Raw genomic sequence first — 17,622 nt, forward strand, 5'->3', positions numbered from 1 at the left:
TCATGGTCATCTGCCTCTTTTCAAAGACTTCAATGTCTTTCGACCGAGACTATTACAGTCTTCTTTGCCTTCAAGAGACAATCAAGTCCATTGGCATGCGGAGAGAATCATGGTCATCCGCTTTCGTTGTTTTCAAGACTATTACAATCTTCTTTGCCTTCCAAAGACAATCAAGTCTGTTGGCATGTGGAGACAATCATGGTCATTCGCTTTCGTTGTTTTCAAGACTATTACAGTCTTCTTTGCCTTCCAAAGACAATCAAGTTCGTTGGCATGCAGAGACAATCATGGTCATCTGCTTTCATTGTTTCCAGGACTATCATAGTCTGTAGTTTTGTAGAGACAATCATGGTCATTTGCACCTCTACTTTTCCAAGACTATCAAGTCCGTTGACCCGCAGTGACAATCATGGTCTTCTGTCTTCATTTACATTTCGAAGATGACAATGTCTTCAAGAGGCGACAATGCCTTCATTTACATTTTGAAGAAGACAATGTCTTTAAGAGGCGAAAATTCCTTCATTTACATTTAGAAGATGACAATGTCTTCAAAAGGCAACAATGTCTTCAAAAGGTGACAATTCCATCATTTAGATTTCGAAGACGATAATGTCTTCAGTCATTTATGCTCTCAAAAGGCGACAATGCCTTCATTTACTTTTCAAAAGGCGACAATGTCTTTAGTCATTTACGCTTTCGAAAGGCGATAGTGCCTTCATTTACTTTTCAAAAGGCGACAATTTCTTCGGTCATTTACGCTTTCAAAAGGCGACAGTGCCTTCATTTACATTTCAAAGACGACAATGTCTTCATCTCAAATACTTCAATGTCTTTTGTCCTCGTTTGTGCTTCATAAGACTCGACATCCTCTGTTTCTATGCTTTTAAAAAGAAAAAGAAAAGAAAAAGAACTTCAATGTCCTCATGTTTCCTCAGTTTCACTTCTTTGGTTTTCGCCAGTTGCCCAGTCGAATAGCAAGATCGCGCCGAACGAAATTAGTGTCGCTATCTTTACTTCCCTTTTATTTCCAATAAAAGATAAGTAAAGAGGTGCAACTGTCATACCCTAATTTCGTCTGGGGACCTTCATTTGCTAACATTTTGATTCTTGCTAGCTGAATTGAGCTGCTTAATGCCAGTTGTTGCGCAATCCGTAAGGTTTTTTGACATTTCGGAAAAGAATGTGGAAAATACTCAAAAAAAGGGAGGGCAAAAGGGTCATTTTCACACTTTTTCAGACCCCTGACTCGTCTAGGCTAGCCTCTGGCTCGCCTGGGCCACCAAAATAACTTCATGGTGAAGTAACCAGCTCGCCTGAGTGAGATACCTTCATCCCAAATGCCTTGTTTTGCTATAAATGGGCATGAAGGGAAGCTGAGGAAGAGGTCCTAAGGTCCAGAGGTCCAGAAATGAGAAGAAAGAAGAGAAAAGAAGAAGAAAGAAGAGAAAAAGAAGCTAAAATGCCGCTGAATTGCAACTGCAATCGATTTCTACATCGTTCTTCGGTCGTTCTTCGTCTAATTAGTTTTCATTTTTAAGTTTTGAATCCACTCTATGGACCCTTAGGGGTCCTCTTTATTGTTTTGTGCATCTTCATCTCCTTCTCCTATCATCGGTAATCACTTTTCTTTTGTAAAGTAGGTTTTAACAGATCGTTAGTACCACAACTTATCTTTAAGGGATTGAAGGTTAATAAGCATGAAAACCCAAATAAAACCAACTCATAAACTTCTTCATTTCATCAAAAATCAGGAGATCGTTTCAAGGTCCAAAGCCTTAATGATTCTCTCCGCTTTTCAAAAGTTTAAAACATCGTTTCGAGGTCCAACGCCTTAAATGACTTTTGGTTGCATTTAAAATCAATCTTTCAAAAAAGATAAAATCAATGTAACACATAAAATTTCATACTTAAAGAACTACGTAGGTCTGATTTCCTCATCGCACCTAAAGATACGTAGGAGTGAGGGAAACACCCTTGTCGACCACAAAAAAGTAAAATACATAAAAAGGGAAAATACATAAAAAAAACATAAAAAGGGAAAATACATAATTTTGAAGTCATGTTTTGCACACTCGATTAGAGGCTGTCGTCCCTTGTGACGAGCGCGTCGGGTGCTGATACCTTCCCCGTGCATAAACAACTCCCGAACCCTCATTTTCAAAATCCGTAGACCTTCTTCTTTTTGGTTTTTCAAACGTTTTCCTCTAATAAATGTTGGTGGTGACTCCGCTCGTTTTCTTCCTTGGAGACAAACGCTTTGGCCCATCTGTCTTGGCCTTTTTGCGCCCCCACCGAAGGGTAGGTTGCGGCACGAACAAAAAGTCGTTTAAGGCATTGGACCTTGAAACAATGCTTTAAATTTTGAAAAGTGGAGAGAATCATTAAGGCGTTGGACCTTGAAGTGATCATTTAAATTTGAAAAGCGGAGAGAATCTTTACGGCGTTGGACCTTGAAACGATCTCAAGTGATATTTTGATAAAAAGAAGTTATTTATGAGTTGGTTTTAGAGTGAATAGGCAATTTAGTCCCTAAGATTGTACCCATTTTGCATATTAGTCCCTAACTTAATATTAAATTCAAAATAGTCCCTATCTTTGCAAAATTGTTGCAAAATAGTCATTCCGTTAAATTTTAAAGTAACACCGTTAATGAGGTCAACTTTAGTGCCACGTGGACTATCCAACATGACACTAAAGGATGACGTGGCATGACACGTGGACGTGCTTCTTAAAAGATGTCACGTCATTTGATGATAACAAAACGAGTAAATAGGAAATTTAGTCCCTGACTTTGTACCCTCGTTGCATATTAGTCCCTAACTTAATGAAAAATTCAAAATAGTCCCTATCTTTTGCATAAGTATTGCAAAATAGTCCTTTGGTTAAATTTTAAAGTAATGTTGTTAGTGAGGTCAATTTTAGGCCACATCATTTGATGATGATAGAATGAGTGACTTCTTCAAATTTGATGGTTCTGAACCAATTGAGGCATATATACGAAAAAGAACCCACACACACTTGCACAAATAAAAAGAACCAAAAATCCACAACAACAACCTTATCTCTGTAGCCGTCAACACCAATGGGCGAGGTCTGCATAACCATTCTTTTTTCCTCTTTTTTTTTCTTCAATTACTATCAATATATCATTCCGGGTTCTGATTTTTTTTGTGTGTTTTGAATAGGAAGAGAAAAAACCAGAGGAAAACAAAGTGGAAGAGAAAAAAGAAAATGAAGAAGAAAAGAAAGAAGAAGAGAAAAAACCAGAGGAATCAAAAGATGACAAGGAATCCAAGGAGGAATTTGCGCTACCAGAAATCGTGCTAGGCACAACCTTTGCAATGCATGGACACTTTAAGCACGATTTCCGGCATCTTTTAAGTTAGGGACTATTTTGCAACACTTATGCAAAAGATAGGGACTATTTTGAATTTTTCATTAAGTTAGAGACTAATATGCAACAGGATACAAAGTTAGGGACTAAATTGCCTATTTACTCGTTTTGTTATCATCAAATGACGTGGCATCTTTTAGGAGGCACGTCCACGTGTCATGCCACGTCATCCCTTAATGCCACGTTGGATAGTCCATGTGGCACTAAAATTGACCTTACTAACGGCGTTACTTTAAAATTTAACGGAAGGACTATTTTGCAACACTTTTGCAAAGATAGGGACTATTTTGAATTTAATATTAAGTTAGGGACTAATATGCAAAATGGGTACAATCTCAGGGACTAAATTGTCTATTCACTCGTTGGTTTTATCTTGGTTTTGTTTATTAACTTTCAATCTTTTTAAAGACAACTTTACAACACTAGTGATCGGTTAAGATTGAACTTTACAAAGAAAAACGAGATCGCCAATGATAAATGGAGAAGATGAATGTGCAATATAACAAGGGGGGCCCCTAAGGGTACATAGATCACATTCAAAACTCAAAAATAAAACTAACCGACGGTCGCATGAAGAACGCAGAACAAGAAACGTAGTAAGGAATGATCGCGGTCACGATTCGGTAGCACCTCGACATCGTTTCCTCTTCTTTCTCTTAATTCCCTCACTCTTTAGACCTTGGAACCCTTCCTCAGCCTCCATAGCACGCCTATTTATAGGAAAATGGGCACTTGGGGAAAGGCAGCTCGCCCAGGCAAGTTGGTTTTTTCACCATGAAGTTATTTGGTGGCCTAGGCGAGCCTGGGTGAGCTAGGGCCCAGGAAAACCAAGGAAAAGACCCTTTTGCCCCCCCTTTTTGGTATTTTTCGCATTCTTGATCAAAACACTGAATGATTCTCACTATAACTAGCGTTCAACACCGTAAGCCGACTAGCAAGGATCAAAAGGTCAATGAACAATAGTCCCTAGACGAAATTAGGATATGGCAATATTGATATAATATTAATGAAGGATTATTTTTGTTATGATTAATTTTTTAATTTTTGTTTTCTTATGATTAATTTTTAAAATAATGATTTATCATTTTTGTAATAATTATCTTTGATATGTTTATTAAATAAAAATAGAGAAAATTAACAAAATAAGAAATAATGTAGAATTAATTTAAGAATGATCAATTATCTATTTAACTATTTTTACTTTTACTTCCTTATGATTAATTTTTAAAATAATGTTTATTTTTTAAAACATTGTGTAAAATTTCATTCACTTTTATTTATGATAATTGTTCTTGTGATTACTATTTTTACTTTTCTTTTCATTAATTTCTAAAATATTTATTCTTTTTAAAATGTAAAGTAAAATTTCATTTAATATAAAATATACATATATTAAATTTAATACTATTTATTATTAAATTTATTCACAGGTTTTAAAAAAGTATAAAATAAAATTCAAAGCCTTTTAAATATTATTGTCTTCTGATTTTAGTTTTCATAACTCAAGTTTCATAATTATTAATGGATTGTCACAAAGTGAAGTTTATATCTTTTAAATGCATGACACATTTTAAATTTAACTAAGTTTGATAGTATAATATTAATTTAGATCAAATTAACTTGAGGTTTTTTTTTTTTTTTTTTCCGTGAATACACTTTCTCTCTTCGGATTTTTTCTCAATATACACCACTTTGCAATTTAATTCTCAATCTACACTACTTTAGACTTTGTGCTTTGATTCACACCACTTTTGAAATGAACATGGCCAAAGAGATCGGATAGCTGCAAACTCAAATGAACGTGAATACACTCTCTCTTCTTTTTGTTTTTTTTTTAAATTTAAAATATTATAAAATATAAATATTATATTATATAATTTTTTTCATTGGTTTTAAAATTACTTATTTGTTAAATTAAATTTTATAATTTTGTTTTTATTTTATTTTAAAGAAAATGATATTATTAAATATAATTGTTTTTGTTTTATTATTTAATTTACTTAACACATTTTTTAGGTGAATATTTTTATTTAAAATCTGAATTTTCTAATATAATTTTTTTAATAAAATTATATTACTAAATATAATTAGTTTGTTTATGTCATTAGATTTAATTAAAAATGATAAGACTTTTTGTTTAACAATTTATTTATAGAAGAATATTATATTACATTATTAATAAAATACTTAAACAATTACATTTGGCTAAGGAAAAACTTAAGATGGAGATATGTTAGGACAATTGTCTACGTTATAATCATGTTGTCGGCAAATTCCACATTTTTTTTCTACTTTCCCGGTCATTTTCTTCTTCGTCCATCTTAGTAGGAATACGAGTGGGACGACCCTTCGTAGGCAGCCGTGACGTGAGAACACGGTGAGTGTTTAGCCGCCCACTATTCACCACAATCACACTTTTGAGATTGTAACATTACTCTAAAACTTCCAAGTGGTCAGGGTGTTTGAAGTGGGAATTGAGTCTATATCAAAATAAAAGTGTGATTGTGTTTGTCGAATTCATTTACAATGTGTGTATTAAATTCTTGTTGACCGTTATTCATTGCATCAGAGACCACTTAAGAATACTGTGAGCCGGAGTTGACACCGGCAAATGTCTTGTGTTTTTTTAACATGTAATTAGCAGACTCAGACAAATTGGTAGTCATATGTCCCAACGTTTCCCCTCGTCGAAGCATTGTACCCAATTTTGTTTGGATAATTGATCAAACGATTCACCTGCACTTGGCTTATCGCATGGATATTCCCAAGATGTAACTAAAAAAATATCAACAACACATAAATTTAACTACAAAATTTCATACAATGTAACTAAAAAATTATACTCTAATTTTATCCAATTTTTTTATTTTTCTTTATCTATATATTTTTCTTTTAAAAAAATAAAAAATAAAATTATAAAATTTAATTTAATAAATAAGTAATTTTAAAACCAATTAAAAAATTTATATAATATAATATTTATATTTTATAATATTTTAAATAAAAAACAAAAAGGAGAGAGTGTATTCACCTTCATTTGAGTCTTTGGCCATATTCATTTAGAAAATGGTGTGAATCAAAACACAAAATATAAAATAGTATAAATTGGAAATTAGATTGAAAAGTAGTGTACATCGGAAAAAAAAAAACAAAAGAAAGATGATATATTCAAGGAAAAAAACCTCAATTTGACATATATCAATTTTTGGTTTTGTTAGTTTACTCTCTCGTGTTGGGTGATTAAAACATATATATAATCAATGATTTAAAAATTAATAAGTATTGATAGCACAAATATTGTTTGAATAATAATAATAATAATAATAATAATAATAATAATAATAATAATAATAATAATAATAATAATAATAATAATAATAATAATAGTATTTAAATTTCAATGTTAAAAGGTTCCAAAGTTAATTATTACTTAAATTTGTAACAGTTAAGTAGTGAATAAAATTTAGAATTGATTTTTTTATTAAAAACCGGAATTAAATTTGTAACAGTGAATTGTTTATTTAATTTGAAATACCTTAACTGTTGGTTATTCAAACCATACTTGATGTGTTATGTAAAATCTCAAGACAAAGAGACAATTACATAAATAATAAATTTGTGTATTCTATCATCATCATTTTTCAATATCTGTCACCAGAAAAAAATGTACGTGATTATTTTTTTCAATACTAATTATTTTTTTCATATATTTGTTTACTAGTAATGACTACTTGCTGCACTTTTCAACGAACATATTCTTGCAAAGTTGTAACAATGTTGTTAAGAAGTATTTCTCGTGTCAGAGCAAATTTTATATATTTGTTATTCTTTTGCTCAATATATAATATATCTTCTGCATCGATCATGAAAACACATGGTAAAAGTGTGATTTTAGCAATTATGGGAGACTCTCAACATTTATCAAGTAAGATATTTTAAAAAAAAAGTTATTGTTTTCAATTTTACATTAAATCATATTTTATTATGATAACGGTTCTTTTTTTATCTTTCCCCATTTACCCCCTTATTTTCTTTCGCCGATCTTCCTCATTCCCCTTTTCCGTGGTGATGATATGACGAGCATCACTGCTTCTGATGTTTGTGTTCTCCGCCCTCGCACAATCTCCGGCGTCGTCTCCTGAGGCCGTTGCTCCGTCATGAGCTCTCTGCTGTCTGCATCTTCCCATAACACCTTGCCGCGCCCAGAAGCCCCCCAACGCCGCGATAATGAGAGCACCGTTGTAGGAAACCTCGCTCGTGGTTGTTTGCAGCGGCGTTGTGGTCGTAGGAATCCGTCAGTCTCGTTAGTCAAGCTATAAAGTGCCCCCAATAATACTGTTCTTCTCAATTCCCTTCACTATTCCAATCGAAAGGATCTTCAATTAATCCTTGTTTTCTCCTAAAGCAAAACACTTGCTTCTTCTTCTTCATCTTCCTCTTCTTTTACCGTTTTCAAATTCAGCCACGTGAAAAGTGAAAACGTAACTGTCTCTGTGTATAAAAATTCGATCTTTTTATTTTCTTTCTAACCTCCAACATGGTACGCACACTCACTCCTTGCTCCTGTGTTGTTGATGTGTATAAAAATTATATCTTTTTATTAATTTAATTTAATTTTATCAGGACAAACCCAGTGGAGGTGACAAGTATAATGTTGAAACCGCGGAAATCTTGGCAAACGAGGCTCAGGTTCGGACCCACTTCCCAAGTTCAGATTTTTTGGGTACTCTTTTGCTCATTCGTGTTGTTTCTGTGTTGCTCAGCATTTGCCCGTCGCGGAGGCCACACCCATATACGAGCAGCTTCTGCTATTGTTTCCAACTGCAGTGAGTGTTCTTGTTGAGTGCTTTGGTTGGTTGTTATTGGAAGAAATGTGTGATTTTGATTGTGTTTCGTGATTGAAATCATGTTGCTTCTTCTGCTATGGGTCTGATTTTTTGTTGGTGCTTGTTCGTGTTTAGGCCAAGTTTTGGAGGCAATATGTGGAGGCACATATGGCTGCAAATAATGATGATGCTACAAAACAGATTTTTAGTCGGTGCTTGTTGAATTGTCTTCAGATTCCTCTATGGTATATTGTTTGCATTATCTTGTTTATGGCATTGGCTGGTGTATTGTTAGTTGTTACTTATTTTTATATACTGTCTCTTTTGAATGTGTTGTTTCAAATGTTATGATCTTATGGGAAAACCCTCTTTTTTTCTTTTTTGGTTCTTTCGATGAATTATGTGCAGAGTGGCATGGGATTAAACTATCTTATGAGTAATTCAAGCCTATGGCACTAAGAAATAGTTACTTTCCTTTTGGTTGGTCAGCAAGTAGGATGGCTTTGAAGATTTAACATTGAATTTTCAGCTGGGGGTAGGGAAGGGGAAGTTTCTGGGAAGAGAATGGGCTACAAGCTCACTGCTTGTCGTGTAGCTGTATTTCTGTTCGATCAACCAAAATGAGTAAACTTATTTTCAGTTGGGAATCTTTAAGGTTTAATTTGTTTGCTTACTTTAGGGGACCTGTCCAAACCTTTATTCATAGATAACAACAGAACTGCGCTATGTTTATTTGAATGTGTAAGAGTGTATATGAGTAACTAACTCAGTTTAGTTTACTACTGTAGTTAGTTAACCGTTGGCTTTAGTCACTTTTCAGTTACAACTGAATCTCAACAGTATAAGTACTGTTATTTTTAGAGATCTCAGTGCCTTTTGTTACTCATATACGATAGAAAAGTGATTAAAGCTAACTGTTAACTTACTACACTAGTAAACTAAACTGAGTTACTCATATACACTCTTACAAAATGGATGAAGTCAAGTAACCTGCTTATTTGGTCTGTCTTGTGGTACATGCAAATGATGTTTTTGGTTCAATCTTTCATTCTGTTTCCTATCTCTGGTTTATAGGCGGTGTTACATTCGTTTTATTAGAAAGGTAAATGACAAGAAGGGCATGGAGGGTCAAGAAGAGACAAGAAAAGCTTTTGATTTTATGCTTAACTATGTTGGTAAGTTGTTTTCTGTTGTCTTGTTTGCATTTTCTTAGTTCTCATTGGATTCAAGTAGCACCTATTTAGGAGAAGATGATGAAAACTTACATAAGATGATTTGGTCGTGTTTGAATAAAGCAATAGAGACTTTGGTGAAAAGAAGATTGATTAGAGGCCCTAGTGGGAATTGGAATAGTGGATAAAAAAATAGGCCAATTGGGTGAGGTAGAGAAATGACAAAAAAATTATGAGACACCAATAAAAGTATATTGCTTTCAGTGGTTTTACTGGAAACATGCTTTTGTATTTAGGAAGGGATTGTAGGTGCTGGACATTTGTAATATTTTATAGGGGACTAGCTCGGTTCCTTGTAACAACTAACAACCAAAGGAACCAGCTGTCTACCTAATCCTCATGTACTTTTAGTAGCACTGGTACTCCTCATATATATAAATATATCTATTTTTGCTGAGCAAAAAAAAAAAAAATGAAGCTTGTTAGATATAAAACCATTTGTCTGTCTTTATCTAATAGTTTAGGCTGTTAGGATAGTTGGTTCCTAAGTTGATATTAGAGCTTCTATGGCCATGTGGTCTAGAGTTCAATCCTTGCTGCTCCCTTTCTTCTAAATAAAAGTTTCAGCACATGGTAGGGTCAGCGTATGCATTGTCCATTCTTCAAGGCCAAAGAGGTCTTGTGTGACATGGTATCAGAGCTTCTATGCTGTGTGGTCTAGAGTTAATGCATGTTTACCTCCATTCTTCTTAATATATGTAGATTTCAGCATAGGTTTGGGCTGTTGATTGTCAGCACATCATGCCCAAGTGGCTCTTGTGTGTGGAGTGGTAGATATAATAAAACCATTTATGTGTCTTAAACCAACCACATATGCTTTTGGGATAATTGGCAAGTATCTGTACAAATACATTGCATAGATATTTATGAATACAGGAAACTGTGAAAATATAAATTTAAAAAATATTTAATGAGAGATTGTTTTACTAGTGAAATATTATTTTTATTATGATTTGCAAATTTCTCATTATATTTAATGTTGATTGAAGAAATTTGAGTATTAGTTAAAATAAATAAGGAAACTAAAAATATTTTTTGATTGAATAGACAATTAAGGCAAAAAAAAAATACTGATTTGATATATAAACTCATAAGACACTTGCTATTCACTCTCAAAATGAAGACACATGACTACATGAGAAGAATGGCACATAAAAAGGTTATCTGGTTTTCAAGAATGGGGTCTCAAATATAGGAGATTAGGAGTTGGTTGGTTCAAGTCAGAGCCTAATGGCAATGACTAATCATGTAGCGTATCCCAGCTTGTCAGAAAAGGATTTGTTGCTGTTTGTGAATGTACAATGTGTTGATAAAAAATGTCTGTGGCTTTTGTCTTTCTACTGAGTGGGAACACTATTTGGAATCCTATTTATTGGAGAGTTCAATGTAAAAGAGAATATGAATTTTAAGAGATAGATTAAGTAAAACTGGTCTGATTTAGGCATGGGGCTATTGGGGAATTGCATAAGTTTTTAATTTTACTAGCCATAGATAAAATCTCTTGGCAATTTGAATGTTTCACGTGAAGAAGCTGATTATTCTTTGGGTCAGGGTAATTGTATAATTTTTCTTAATAACATCTTATGTTATTTGAATATTTGTTTAAGTTATCCATCATTTAGTAGATCTATTCACTATTAATTTTAAATTCTTTAGACTAGTTCAAGGCAACTTTTTTAATATAAATAGTTGTGTGTCCCAGTTAATGCTTAAGCATCTGAAATTCTGAATTAATTTCACTTAAGTTTGTACATCTCAACAGCCTTTGGCTAGCATACATTCCCCCCCTGCCCCCCCCCCCCCCACACTAATTTGTTTTGTGAGAATTCACAATTAATGCCCTTTCTATTGATATTACCATTTGAAGTTATTCAGAAATTAGGAAGGAAAGCAGAGGATGTCTGTTATATGCACATATGAATGAACGTATCTATGCATTATATATATCTTGACACTTATCTCTAATGACGTGCTAACAGGAGCAGACATTGCATCTGGCCCTGTGTGGATGGAGTACATAGCCTTTCTAAAGTCATTGCCGGTTTGTTTGGCTAATCTTTCATGTTCTGTGTCCTTGGTGCATAATTTGGTATAGTTTTTCATATTTTGAGGTCAAATTCAATGATCTATCACAGGCTATAAATGCTCAAGAAGAATCACACCGGATGACTACAATGAGGAAAGTCTATCAGAAGGCTATTGTTACTCCCACTCATCACATTGAACAACTTTGGAAGGACTATGAAAATTTTGAAAATTCTGTTAGCCGTCAGTTGGTAAGATATTGATTTTGATTTGTTGCTTGCTCTGTTAATTTGTATTCATTAGTATGTAGTTGTTCTTTGTTGGTATTAGATTAGAATATTTTAAAGGCATGCAATTTGACGATAAGGTGTTCTGCAGGCTAAAGGACTAATATCTGAATATCAACCCAAATATAATAGCGCTAGGGCAGTTTACCGGGAGAGGAAGAAGTATGTTGATGAAATTGATTGGAATATGCTTGCTGTACCACCAACTGGATCCTACAAGGCAAGTTTCTTTTTCTTATCAGTAATAATTTTGCAGAATAATTTTCCATACTAAAATATGAAACTATGGATCTCTAAAAGATGTAATTTGGGTGATGAAAGTATTGGAAAGGCAGCGCTACTTTTTGAAATGTTGATCAAATGACAACTGGATGTTCTTTTTATCTTCTGTTCATGCTGATATTGGTTTCATGGTCCTGTATGTAATAGTTGGTTATGTCTGGAAATAAAGCTTGATGTAAATTTTGATATTTAGTTGACTGTTTATTTAGTCTTTTTTTTTTTTTTGAGAAGTTGCTGGTGACACAGATCAATCTGTATGCTTGATGTAAATGGAATGAACACTTTTATATTCTTCCACATCTGCCATTTGAGATGACAAAATATTCTATATGGAGCTTTATGCAATTATGCTTTAATTACTTCTCACGAGTACCAAGTGCATTTTGTTAAAAAACATTTGTTTTGGTTTTGTTTTGCTATCATATAGCTAATTTGGATAAACTTATCAATAAGCACTTACAACTGAAGAAAACAAAATAAACCAAGGAGGTAAAACGATTGAAACTTCTCCGACAAAATTAACTCATGCACCTCGACTTTTTCAAAGGCTTCCTCATCTAATATCGGTTTAAATTGAGGTGCATAAGTTGATTTTAACTTCGGGAGAAGTTAGATTCATTTTTTTTCTTTTCCTATTATAGGAGTATATCTACTCGATTTAGTCTGTTAGTTTCTTAAGCTACTGTGTATAGGCTTAACTAGGTTTTCTGTACTTTCATAATTAGTTAACTAACTGACTAGAGTCAGTTGACAATTACAACTGTAACTGCTCATGTAAGCTGAGGTGTAATTGATTCTCATTTGGGCTGAACATCATAATCTTTCACCACATTTCTGTTAGTGTTTTTCTCTCTCCTGAGATTTGTTTATGGTATCATAGAGCTTCATTTCGATCCTCGTTTCTTCTTTCATGGCTTCCGCTTCCATCCCTCCTCCCCCTCCTCCGCCAGTGAACGGTGGAACTCCGCTTGGTTCTGTGGTGGTTGCCAGTGCCAAAAAATTTTCGCGATCAAGCATGATATTTAAAAGCATAATTGTTCAAAATCTTATGCTATACTTTTTAAAAAGCTTTTATCCCAACATGCTCCAACTATCTCAAAATCTTTCTCTGTTAGGTAAAGGAGCATTGATGATTTTATACTTTTTTTTTATCTCTAACATGCACCCTCACATAAGAAAGCCCTTTGGACTAGAATTGTGTACAATGTATAGACCCATTGTGTGCTGAAATTCAATTTTGTTTCAATGGGGGTGTTAAGGATAGAATTCTAGACCACTTGGTTATAAAGTCTCTAAGATCATGCCATGTACAAACTATCCTAAAACCTTAAGGTGTTAAGTGATGTTACATCGATTTTATGCTTCTTATATGCCTAAAATCAGGGTAAGTTTTATTTCTTAGTTACTTGTGACAGGAAGAAATGCAGTGGATGGCATGGAAGAGACTTTTATCTTTTGAAAAGTAAGAAGCATTTGTCCTTTTGTTCCTTTTCAGCAACTTGCTTGTGTTATATGTGCATTTTCACTAATAAGTTTGTCTATTAGATCTTTGCTGCTTGATATTTATTCAAACTACAGCTTGAAAGGGTAATAGGGAAAATTGAGAAAAGGAAAACAGCAACTCAAGAACTTCCCCTTTGAAAAACCAGTTTTGAAATTATTCATTTGAGTGTATTTATCAACTGTCTGGAATGTTGTGTCATAGATCTATTCTCCCAAAAGCTTAAGCTGTTATGATGTATCAATGCTGTTTGTCTCTCTCATGTCTCAATACAGCTGTTCACACCAGAGCCTTTGGGCTTAAAGTGAGGACAATGCACACAGACTCACTTTATCTGTGCTTAAATTTAATATATTTACAAAGAATGGGGAGACAAGGATTGAACTCTTGACTACTTGGACATAAAAGCTCTAGTATCATGCCGAACACCGAAAACCTTAATTTGTTTAGTGGGGCTTCAAGAATGGTTTTTAACTTAATCACGTGTTTCATTTTTATTCTCTTAATCAAAAGTTCTAGGTGAAATTGTTATAAAATAAAAAATGTAAAACCATTCTTGAGACTCCATTTATGATTTAACTCATTAACTGCTTAAGCTTCTCGGAGGGTTCGACTTTGACCAAACTTATCATTTTGAAATGACTGTTAGATGGATGTAGTGCCTCTGGTCATCATGCCTTTGTATCCTCTTCTTGATTTATGCTATCATGTTTAGTGAGTATTTTCTATTTAATTTATTCATTTTGTATTTCAGAGGAAATCCACAGAGAATAGATACTGCATCCTCCAACAAACGAATTATATTTACTTATGAGCAGGTACTAGGAAATATATTTTATTGGTTTTTAATTTTTTATTCCTTTAATATTATCAATTTTCATTAATGTGGAGAAAACCTAGTTTGTTTTAAATTACATTGGCTTGTCATAACTAAAAGATGTGCTAGATTAGTGAAGAAAACCATTAAGGATTATTGTGTCATGAGACATAATTTTCATTGAATTGAACTGATAGGTAGTAATTTCATCTGTACTAATAATAAAGGGAATACCCCTATTTGGTGTCCACATTTCATTGGACAGTTTTACCCTTAAACTACTTATTGAACTTTCAAATTTTTCTTCTAACCTACAGTAATTTCCCACTACTATATTTAACTTCTGTTTTTTTTTTAAATTTATTATTTATAAAATTTAGAGTTTCCCTAGTCTAAAGAAAAATATTTCTCGTTTAGATGTGGAAACAATAAACATCATTAACCATGCTTTTAATTTTTGATAATATTATTTGTTCTATTGTTTATGGAATATCTTACTGTGTTGTACTGGTATTCAGTGTCTGATGCATATGTACCATTATCCTGATATATGGTATGACTATGCTACATGGCATGCCAAAGGTGGTTTGATAGATTCTGCAATCAAAGTATTTCAAAGGGCTCTGAAGGCTCTCCCTGGTTTGTAGCATTTTCTATCTCTAGTTCTGCTGAATTTTTAGATATTGTTGTTAGTGACTGCATATCTTTTTGTATTCACAGCATTTATTTTTGATTTTTTCCTATTGGACTACAGTAATTTCTATATTGTGATACACTTATGATAAGAAATTTGTTATCTGTAGTATGAATTTCTATGGTTACCTAGAGTATGGCATTCAAAGCTCTTTTTCTAATGGATATCCTTTGATTCTGAACACTTCTTGTGTTAACTTATCTTGATCTCCGGTGTACTTTTTTTTTTATCAGCAAAGATAATTTAGATATATATATATATATATATATAGAGAGAGAGAGAGAGAGAGAGAGAGAGTACCAGAGGTACTAAAGTTACATGTTTGGGATTGTCTAGACAATTGGTTCCTAAGATCAGACTTGAAACAGTCTAGATAGGAACCAAAAGCTACTTATAGTGTAGTCTATATGCTACTTAGATCCTATATCTGCTACCCTCTCCTGATTACAAAAAACCTTCTCTTAGGTTACTCGACCATTGATTAAAATGCATTACAAAATCTTTCTCCATGTTTCTAAACCATGTCCAAACTAAGAAGATTGCATCATCCATCAGTTTGTTACCATTGAAGGTATCATTTGAGAAAACTATCTTGTTCCTGTGCTGCCAGATAGTCCATGTTAATGTTATCCACCAGCACTTCCATCTGTTAGCCCTTTCCATCATCCAGCCCGTGTGCATGTTGAAGGAAATGCTGTCTCGGATTTTGCGGGGAAGCACCTGAGATGTTTATCCAAGACAAAGATTCCCACCATATAGGGAGGGTTTTGCTGCAGTTGAAAAATAGATGAGCTGTGTCCTCCTCCTTGTTCCTGCAGAATGGGCATAGTAAATCATTGATCTCTACATGTATCCTTCGCAGGTTTAATTTTGTTGGCAGTCGATCTCTAATTAGTCTCCATGCAAAAAAAGATGTTTTACTTGGAATCTTTAATTTTCATAATTCCTCAAAAACTCCATCCTGATTCTCATCTATTGATTCCCCCAACAACAGATTATATGCACTTTGTGCTGAGTATTGGCCTGTTGGATCTGCTTTCCACACCCAGTTATCTCTTCTATGTGGCTGGATTAGGCTACCTGCTATATCCCCCAAGAAGCTGTCAGCCATGTCGATTTCATTGTCAAACAAGGATCTCCTCCATATGAAGTTCCACTCCCAACCTACATCTGTGTGACTCCCTATGTGCTGAATTAGCTGTTTTTGCTGGCAGGAAATGTGATATAGCTTAGGATATTTTGTTATTAGTGGAGCATCATTAGCAATTCCATTTTGAAAGACATTGCCCTGTTGCGATTGGTGGAACACCGCCTTTAGGTCCTGCCACCATAAAGATTCATTGTTGCCTCTTGTTACGTCATCCATGCACCTCCAGCCACCATATTTTGAATCCAATATTCTGGCCCATAGTTCCCCTTGGTGCTGAAATAGATCCGATCTCCATCTTCCAAGCAGTGCTAGATTGAAGGTGTTGATGTCCTTTATGCCTAGTCCCCCTTTTTCTTTTGGGAGACACATTGTATCCCACTTAATTCATGCAATCTTCTTTTGCTCGATTCCCCCTCCCTATAAAAATCGGCATTGCATACTCACCAGCTTATCCACTACTCTATTGGGAACCTTGAAAAATGAGAAGAAATAAATAGGAATAGATGTTAAGACTGATTGTATAAGGGTCACTCTTTCCCCAAAAGAAATGTGTCTTTGTTTTCATTTTGCTAACTTTCTCTCACACTTGTTGATGATAGGATCCCACAACTCACAACGCCTTGGGTTTGCCCCAATTGGTATGCCCAAGTAGACGAACAGGATGGATAACAAGTTAAAATTAAGGTATTTTGCAGCATTCTTCCAATGTTCGGGCTTTCTAATTGCCCCAAAACAGCTTTTTGCTTAATTAATTTTGAGGCCTGATACGAGTTCAAAACTCCTCAAAATGTCTTTGATTGCCTTGACGTTTTCCATTGATGCCTCACCGAAAAATATTGTGTCGTCAGCATATTGTAAGATGCTGACTTCCACATTGTTTGTTCCCACTAAGAATCAACAACAACAACAACGCCTTATCCCACTAGGTGGGGTCGGCTACATGGATCAACTTCCGCCATAATGTTCTATCAAGTACCATACTTCTATCCAAACCATTAATTTCGAGATCCTTTTTTATAACCTCTCTTATAGTCTTTTTGGGTCTTCCTCTGCCTCGAATTGTTTGTCTTCTCTCCATCTGGTCTACTCTCCTCACTACAGAGTCTACCGGTCTTCTCTCTACATGCCCAAACCACCTAAGTCTATTTTCCACCATCTTCTTTACAATAGGCGCTACTCCAACCCTCTCTCTAATAGCTTCGTTTCTAATTTTATCCTGTCGAGTCTTACCACACATCCACCGCAACATCCTCATCTCCGCTACACCGACTTTATTCTCATGTTGGCTCTTGACCGCCCAACATTCTGTTCCGTACAAAATCGCCGGTCTTACCGCAGTCCGATAAAACTTTCCCTTTAGCTTGATCGGTACCTTTGCATCACATAACACCCCCGATGCTTTTCTCCATTTCAT

General features: G+C 34.3%; 1 protein-coding gene across 1 annotated transcript in view; it reads left to right on the forward strand.

The window, feature by feature from the left end:
* Nucleotides 1-7,393: 7,393 nt before the first annotated feature.
* LOC114399956 (cleavage stimulation factor subunit 77) overlaps nt 7,394-17,622 on the forward strand; it is a 30,479-nt gene continuing 20,250 nt past the window's right edge. Inside the window, exons 1-11 of the mRNA XM_028362186.1 lie at nt 7,394-7,934; nt 8,018-8,083; nt 8,158-8,220; nt 8,356-8,465; nt 9,295-9,395; nt 11,432-11,493; nt 11,588-11,728; nt 11,856-11,984; nt 13,462-13,508; nt 14,302-14,365; nt 14,883-15,003. Coding sequence (XP_028217987.1) covers nt 7,932-7,934; nt 8,018-8,083; nt 8,158-8,220; nt 8,356-8,465; nt 9,295-9,395; nt 11,432-11,493; nt 11,588-11,728; nt 11,856-11,984; nt 13,462-13,508; nt 14,302-14,365; nt 14,883-15,003 — 907 coding nt within the window. The 5' untranslated portion in view covers nt 7,394-7,931. The remainder of the gene's footprint in view (nt 7,935-8,017; nt 8,084-8,157; nt 8,221-8,355; nt 8,466-9,294; nt 9,396-11,431; nt 11,494-11,587; nt 11,729-11,855; nt 11,985-13,461; nt 13,509-14,301; nt 14,366-14,882; nt 15,004-17,622) is intronic.

This window comes from Glycine soja, chromosome 19 (assembly GCF_004193775.1).
Source record: "Glycine soja cultivar W05 chromosome 19, ASM419377v2, whole genome shotgun sequence".
NCBI lineage: Eukaryota > Viridiplantae > Streptophyta > Magnoliopsida > Fabales > Fabaceae > Glycine > Glycine soja.